Genomic DNA, 8,239 nt, shown 5'->3' with positions numbered 1-8,239 from the left:
ATACAAAACGAAATATAATTACTGCAACCAATGAATATTTTTTTATCCACCATCCATGGTCAGAGCCATAACCTTAACCCCATTTTTTAACAAGCATTTATTCAACATAACAATACAAATGTATATAATCAAACATTTGGGGTAATAAGTACACATAAAGGATTAACAATTTCAAAATATGAGAGCTGAAAAAAGAAAAGAGTTAATAGAGTTACAAACCTTTTGCTCTGTTGATGGACGAACCAAAAGGATGACACGCTGTCACTTGAAGATAGATCTAAAATAGGAATAGGATCCTACAAGAGAAAAATTAATCTCAGTGATGTTCTCATGTGTGCGTAGTTTCTACTATAGAATATTGTGGCCAACCTTTTCCAAAGCCCAACCACCATGGACAGCTAACGTAAGATACACAGGTCTCTGAATATCTGCCGAATATACGTGCGCACTCTTCCTTGATGATACTACACCATGTTGTCTCTCAAGATATGTGCCTTCTTTCGTCTTTTCCCACACTGTGAATTTGACTGGACAAGGAAGTCTATTTTCTAGCTTCAAAGGAGAACATATAGAAATTTTCCAATCATATACAGGTGTATTGAGGTCTGTATGAAGAACTGACGCATCTGCTCCTACACTGAGCCATAATGGTTTACTCCCAGTAGAAGGCTGGCAGCAGAAAAGCATATCCTTCTTCTCAAGTTGGTTTAATTTCAAAGAAAATGCAGATGCCCTGCTGCTTTGCTTGACAGTATTCTGCCGAGTAAGAAACCCTTGATCAACAAATGGTTGATCTTTTCCACAACCAGAACTCACCGCGATGCACGAACCCCATGCATAAGAATGATGAGGGTTCTCAGCCGTTGGTCGGACATGCAGGCACTGTTCATTATCCTTTGATAAACATCCCCATGGTAAAACATATGAAGATCTTGCAGCAATCAATGCATTATGATTGCTTGCTCCCGAAGAGACATTCTGATCAGAAGATATGGATATCTCTAAATTGACATCTGAATCATTTACAACTGTAGCTAAACATCTGAATGTTGCGTGCTTTCTTCCATTTCTCATAGAAACCTCCATTGCAATAAAATCATTTTGTAGGGATTTCGGAGCAATACCAAGCGGAAGCAGCGAGCGAACGCTATGCCATGAGTCATCAGGGCGAACTCCAATCCAGAAACCAGTGTCTCCGTCAACAAAATCCTTACTTTCTATATTTCTTAGTGTGTTGGGTATTGTAGTCTTCTCAAAGTAAGATGTTGAGATAAGCAAGCACCCATTGTCATGTTTATCTTCAGCATTCTTTATTTCATGAATCAAATAGTAAAAATTAAGAATACATGTTATAAAAGCATGAGATATATGTAAACACACCCTAGAATAAATGAAAACCAACTAACCTTTCTCTGAAGGGTATAGGAACTTATATTCTCTGCATCACTTGAATGATGTAGCATCCTTACTGAAGCTATCTTTCTAAGCGTACTCTCCCCATGTCCAACAGGAAACGAAAGCGACCCGACGACCTCCCCTGCATTATCAACAGCTAACTATCAACACTTGTACAATCTCGACTATAGAACTCTTGAACACATGTCCAGTTATATTTTATTCATCTATCTGGTGTGGACAATCCAAGGACTCACCGAAAAATAAACAATGCAAATTCAGTCTCAAAAAGAAAAAAACCACACACACGTAGAGGATAGTTGAACAGGTCAAAGAAAAAAGATCTAAGAAATAATAGGATGGAACCTTTTCCAGCTTTCGCAGCAAGGTTTGTTACCTCAACCTCCAACCTGGCCAATCCCTATAACAATCAAATGAACAAACAGCTAGTCATGTAAGATAAATTCCAAAATCATGACAACTGTTTCCAGTTTAAAAAGGAATATTGTAGACAGACATACCAATCTAACTTGTACCACTAACCATCTAAATCAGAATGAATACTGGGAGAGTAACTAGGCTTGATATACGATTCAAACTCAATGCTAATTCTAGGCTTAATCGCTTATGTACACCGCATACTTGAAGGAATAGAGAATATGAACAAAGTAAGCATAATAATATTAACTGGTCCTTATGTACTACCTTCCTAGGAATTTCAAAAATAAAAAGTTCATTCCACTTGGAAGTGCACTCCATCAAGTCGTTGACAATTGTAGTTGAAGGCTTCACGCACTTTGTCCTAGCACTTTGAGGAAAAAGTTTTTGTGGTTCTGCACCCTGACTATCAACAACGAGGCGTAGGGTGCAAAAGAAATTGTGACTATTACCATCATCAATGATATGTAAACCCTGCAAAACAAAGGAAGTGTCATCTTAACCATACAAATGTCTAACAGGCCACTGTAAATATTTCAAATGATATTAAAATACTTGTATAGAAACCTTAGCCTCAAGAATCTGTACAGTCATGTAATTGCGTGCTTCTCTAGAACTGTCTGCAACATTTAACCTATTGGAGAACCTTGGCGGTGGAACCCAGACAGAAGTGTTTTCGTCGTGACACAATTTTACAACTACATCTGAGTTCTCCTCCAACTTTTTCAGATATATGTCACGGCCGAGTTTATTCTCTACCACAATGGTCTGAAAATCATCTTCGTCAAGAGCTGAAAAAGCTGAAAGAACCCCACTCTCACGAGAGACGGCGGATTCCTGTACCACGGGAGATTAGTAAGTAAGAAATTATGTAAACTTATACTTACACAAAACTAGAATAAAGAATACTTCACTTCTTTCATTTTGGCCGCTCTTTCTTCAAGTTCTAATTGCCTTCTCCAAGACACAACAGCATCGCCAAGAGTTTCAAGGTTTGCAGCACTAACATTTATGTTCAAAATGTTAGTAGCAGCAATTCGCAGTCGTTTTCCTGGCTTTGATGATTGGTTCAAAGCAGTATCATATGTTTCCATCCTACAAAGTGAAAGTGAGCAATCAAAATATTATTCGAAATACTATAACTAAATGCAGTTTTATTTCCAGTTAAGTCACATCATAAATAAAACAAATAACTGTGTTTACTTGAATATTCCATCAAATGGCTCTATAAGCGGCTCCCACGCTTCCAACTGCGGGTTAAATGTTGAAGCAGCGATTGATGAAATGAGTACTGCATTCATGGCCTCAGGACGACCATGAGTTGCTAGTTTGATATTGGTGACAGTTGTGTCAAAGAGAGGAGTCATCTGGAAGAATTCAGAATAGGATCAAGATGTAAACACTGGATTCCAAAAAATTGGCTAATAACTTTGACCATATAACATACCATTCCATGTAAACCATCTAGAAGTGTCATGGAGAAGCATCTCAGCTTAATTTCCGCATTTACATTATCCTGTGTCTTCGGCTTCACCGATTCTCCAACAGCGAAAGCCAACCGACTTGGAGGCCTTTTAAGATCAGCACGCGCAAGAAAAGTGCATGCCTACACAAGGTATCAGCCGTTATCAGTATAGGAAAAGATTCAGGGGTTCCTGTTATAGTCGAACACGAGGGAAAAATCCTTTATACTGACACTGAGAATTTCACTATGTGGGTAGTTAGAGCTAACTAAAAATGGATGGTAGCAATTTCACGGTTAAATTATAAAGGGGGAGCCTTCAAAGAAAAGAGACACAGCATCCTAAATTAAATGGGTCGGCCAACCTGATTGTCAACTTTCCAAATGCTCCAGCATTGAGAAGACTTTGAACTTGAAGATCTCGTGACAGAGGCTTCATATATGTTGGCCTGGTTAACAAGATCAATCCGTGGACAACAAAACGAATCCACACGTGGGGCCTCATCAAATTTAGAGAGAACACATCCTAGAGAAACATAACCAGGAGGTGCAACAGGAAACCAGCAAAAAACTTCATCAAAACCTTTCCCCACAATATGTGCGACTTTAGTGAACTGCACAGGTTTTGCAGCAATCTCAGAGTCATCTGCTTTGAAGAGTATACCAAGTGCAGGTGGCTCCAATCTAAGAGAAGAAGGACTCAAGGTTACAACATTTGTATAACAAAACAGTCCCTTCACAGTAGCTAATATAGAAAGTAAAGGTTAAATATTTACTAACCCTTCAGTTATGCTATCACCCAATATTGCAAATCCAGGACGTGGTACAGGCCTCCATATTGAGACAGGTCTACGAAGATCACCACCCTTGTCCCACCAGATTCTCTCAAAGTTAGGCGTTGAAACATGATAACTAGTTGCCTTAGAAATTGACCTGAGAATGTCCCATCCCGATGAACTTCCAGTCTGGTCGCTTGTTTGCTCGCTCTGAGATCCACTTGTCGATGATTGGTCAGATAATGGAGATGTCTTCGACTGAAGGGGATTCCAAAGAAGACAATGACTGAGGCCAGGGCTATATTGTCTAGAAGGTTCTGCAGTTGAAGTGTGAGCATAGAATGATCCAAGAACATTATCAGCACGCCACATGCTCAATCCAGACTCAAATAATGAACTGGAGGGCACAGTGTATATGCACTCAGAGAAACTGCTGGAAGATACAAGGTCAGACCTCAGACAATAAACAATGTGATCAGCTGGTGGCTCACTTCCTAAATTTGCAACACAACCCATAGCAGTGTATCCTGCAGGAGCTACAGGCATCCAGAGGGAACACTCATTGCTATCACGGGAATGTGGAACATTAGCCCCTTCTAAACCTTGAATAACAGAGAACAGGCCAATACAATTAAACCCAATTGGCTTCCTCACACGCCCGTATGTATTACTTACTGCCATTACAGCTTGTGTAGGAGGAATTGCCCTGTAAGGAAAATTTTAAGGGAATTAATGATATAATGTAGATTAACTTCCAGAAGAAGCAAACATATGTACACTGGACCAAACTCTTGTTCAACAGTTGTAAGCACTGGCACCAACATGTTACACCCAACTACCCGTTAACCAAACAACTCCAATATAATAAGAGCTTGCTTATTTTTGATACGGAAATGGTTTCATATGAATTTAATAGACATAGCTCAATGCTATTTATAAGTCTGAATAAATAGTCATTATAAAACATAACGTTTTTCTAACCTTCAAAATTTACTTTTTGTGAATAGTAGACGAGAAAAAAGGACTATAACCATAGTTAGCTTTGTTGTAGGGATAAAAATATTGATGAAAAGATACATCACAACGAGATATACATGTAACCAGATGAGCCACTAATATATTACCTTGACGTCACACAGTCTCCCAATATGACATAGTTTGAAGGAGCCTGCGGTCTCCAAATTGTGAGGTTGTTCCTCGGTCCATTTTCTGCTTATCATCCCCAAAACGAAATAATCAAAAATGCAAATATCTGATACACTTGCTAAAAAAGATGGACAATGTGGTTAGACCAAAAAATCAAACAGCTTTAAGGTTAAACCATGCCACATAACTTACTGATGCCATACCTTTCGGTGAAACCCAAATCCTGTGGAAGTTGGTGCATGAAGCTAAAGGAATAGCATTTCCAGATTGTAAAGCCCCAGTTACTTGGCTCTGCAGGTTCAGTAGGAGAGAAAGAGCACTCAAAGAAAGGTGCATGTATATGTCAGTGGAGGTTAAGGACATATTTGTTTTCTCTTTGACAGAAGTGTATCCCCCGGAGATATCAACTGGATCAAGAATGATAAGACCAGAACCAGTTTCAACCACCAGGTTCTTTAGCAAAGCTCGAACCCAGATGTCATTTTCTTTTGAGGCATACCTGTTGAAGGAAGAGCAAGATTAAATCCAACAACATAACAGTAAATTGAAGATCCACTTCTGCAATTAGTTAAGAAAACAGTTTGTTTTCAAAGTCATGAGCAGGATGTAGTGGAGGTCAGATGGGGGTTACTCTAGTAGTAGAATCATTTCCTTATACAGTCATATAGATAGTAATCAAGCAATCATATTAGTGTCTGCGGAGATAATGGGTTGACAGACTTAAATCACTGATACTATGGTATAGAGAACGCTGCACTTACATAAAATTAAAATCCAATTTCACTCGCAAAAGCTTTTCTACAGCAGTGGAGTCATCCAGAGATGATTTTGTACCATCAAAGAAGGTGAACTCAGGAGAAACAACCTGCACAAAAACAAGCTATGAATTTAACAAATACAGCAAGACAGGAATTTCTGGTTCCATTAATCAGATAGCCTGGTATCCAGAATTTGTGGTAGATTCTGGAGAAGGTTGAGGAAGTGACCTCTATGTAACAAATGTTATGAGTCAAATGTTATCATTTTTAATTTTCCATTAAACAAAGAGACAAAAAACCACTATAAAGTGCACTCAAAACTTAAATAAACCAGTGAGTAAAACAAAATCTCCAAGTAAACATACCTGAGCTTCAAAGGTATAACTCTGACCAGACTTCGAATCATATTGACAAGCGTCTGAAACATCTGATGATTTGTGCACATGGCTAAGCACATTCTCAGGATTTGATGAGGCGTTTTCTAACATTGAGATGTCAACACCATCTTCCGGAGAAAATAAACAGCTACTATCGTTACTCAAGTAAATGCACTTGCTCAGAAGCGGTCCATTCTGCCACATAGAAGGGAAATTTAGAAAATAAACAGTTAGCATAAATCACGAATTTTAGAAAAAGGCGAGTGTAGAGCAATGATTAGAAAAAGAAAGTTCTTTCTCCAATTTTAGAAAAAGGCGAGTGTAGAGCAATGATTATAACAAGAAAGTTCCTTTCTCCTCTTCACTCTATAAGCGCTTGAAAAATGTATAATTATATAATTTAATATTAAACTGATTAAAAGAGAAGAGCTCAACCTTAATTTTCACATTGATGAACCGCAACTTCTTTCCATGTCCAACGATTATGATGGGTTCTAATCGTCCTATGTTTAAATTCTTCTCTCCTTGCTCACTCAAAGATACTACCTTTCCGCATCCGTCATAAGTATACTCATCAATGTCTAATGAGTCTGCTACTAACTGTCTACACGGGGACAAGTACACAACATCTTCCGTCTGTTTATAGAGAGGCTCAGAGAGAATTATGCCACGACTTCGGGTGATTGGATCATTTGTTGGATCTAATGTTTCGTCTCTTCCTGTTATTGCACGCAAAGCTGGAACAAAAAATTCACCAACCGCAAGAAGGAAGTCAGGAACAGCTAGGATACGAGGTTGTTGAACCCGCAAAACACATGACTGAGAGGATGCTCGCCATCTATAATCCATCAGCAACATTGTTGAACATGGTGCGTCAAAATCAAGATCAGCCCTAGAGTTGACTCGCTTAAAGCTTCCCTTATTCAGAGAAAAGGGAAAAGATCCAGAGGAAGCTTGCTTGGAAGCATCGACTGATGAGCCGAGCATCAATCGCATTTCAGGCTTCGTGTTAGGACGGATATCAAGAACAGAAACTTTAGGAACTGACACATACAAGTCTGTCTCAGATAGTGACGTCATCCTGTAGGATACCCATAATCCTTCAAGCTGTGAATGACAGATTGGTATCTTAGATATGTGATATAGTTCCTAGAGGACAATATGTACAAGGATATAGAGGAATCAGGCTCAGAAGCACGTACCGCAACATGAGCTAATGGTGACTCTTCATTAACACTATTACGTAACTCGAGAAGAGCATAATTGATATCAACAGCCAGTATGGTAACTGTACGTGACATTATCATCTGACTATTCAAGTTAACTTTGTCAGCCAGTAGACGCATTTTAGCTTTGGGACCAGAACTGCTGCCACGGAAATCTGGAGGTAGCTTTGGCTCCTCAAACAAATTCATGGTTGTGCAACTTACAATAATATCATATTCTTTGTCAGATATCACAGCATGCAAGAAATCAATCTGCACAGAATATATTGAGAAAATAAGTTAATATAAATAATTTACAATTCCAAGTTCAAGCTTCCCTGGAAGACAATGATTAACATAAAATTGTGTTTATTCCATCTTTGGTCTCAGATAGTAAGGCAATCCTTATAAGATAAGAAGGTTTATAAGTATGGTCATATATGGTCTAGCTATACAAGAGGCAAAAACAGCAAACAAACTTACTTTGTTCAAAGTCTAGGTTCTTGACACCGAAAGCAAATATAAAGTACGTCAAAAATATAGCGAATAAGTAAACTCGTACCTTAACCTCAACTGAAACTGTTGGGACTTTTTTAAAAACATCTCTTAGGCTGCGCCGGACAAAGATGTCCAGTCCCTGGCCTTCACGTATCATTGGTTTACCAATTGAACCATTTATGCC

At 38.7% G+C, this 8,239-nt stretch overlaps 1 protein-coding gene across 1 annotated transcript; it reads right to left on the bottom strand.

The window, feature by feature from the left end:
- Nucleotides 1-113: 113 nt before the first annotated feature.
- LOC104773979 lies at nucleotides 114-8,233 on the bottom strand (the record flags this gene model as incomplete). Its single annotated transcript, XM_010498651.2, has 18 exons — nucleotides 114-296; nucleotides 370-1,308; nucleotides 1,407-1,537; nucleotides 1,762-1,816; nucleotides 2,101-2,307; nucleotides 2,401-2,670; nucleotides 2,748-2,928; nucleotides 3,037-3,200; nucleotides 3,281-3,439; nucleotides 3,661-3,979; nucleotides 4,076-4,777; nucleotides 5,196-5,280; nucleotides 5,421-5,716; nucleotides 5,979-6,082; nucleotides 6,341-6,547; nucleotides 6,788-7,459; nucleotides 7,555-7,830; nucleotides 8,120-8,233. Coding segments are annotated over 18 exons (5,049 nt in total), but the record flags the coding sequence as incomplete, so codon positions are not given.
- Nucleotides 8,234-8,239: the final 6 nt, after the last annotated feature.

The sequence above is a fragment of the Camelina sativa genome, unplaced genomic scaffold, assembly GCF_000633955.1.
Source record: "Camelina sativa cultivar DH55 unplaced genomic scaffold, Cs unpScaffold00892, whole genome shotgun sequence".
Classification (NCBI taxonomy): Eukaryota; Viridiplantae; Streptophyta; class Magnoliopsida; order Brassicales; family Brassicaceae; genus Camelina; species Camelina sativa.
This window is presented reverse-complemented; position numbering and strand designations above follow the sequence as displayed.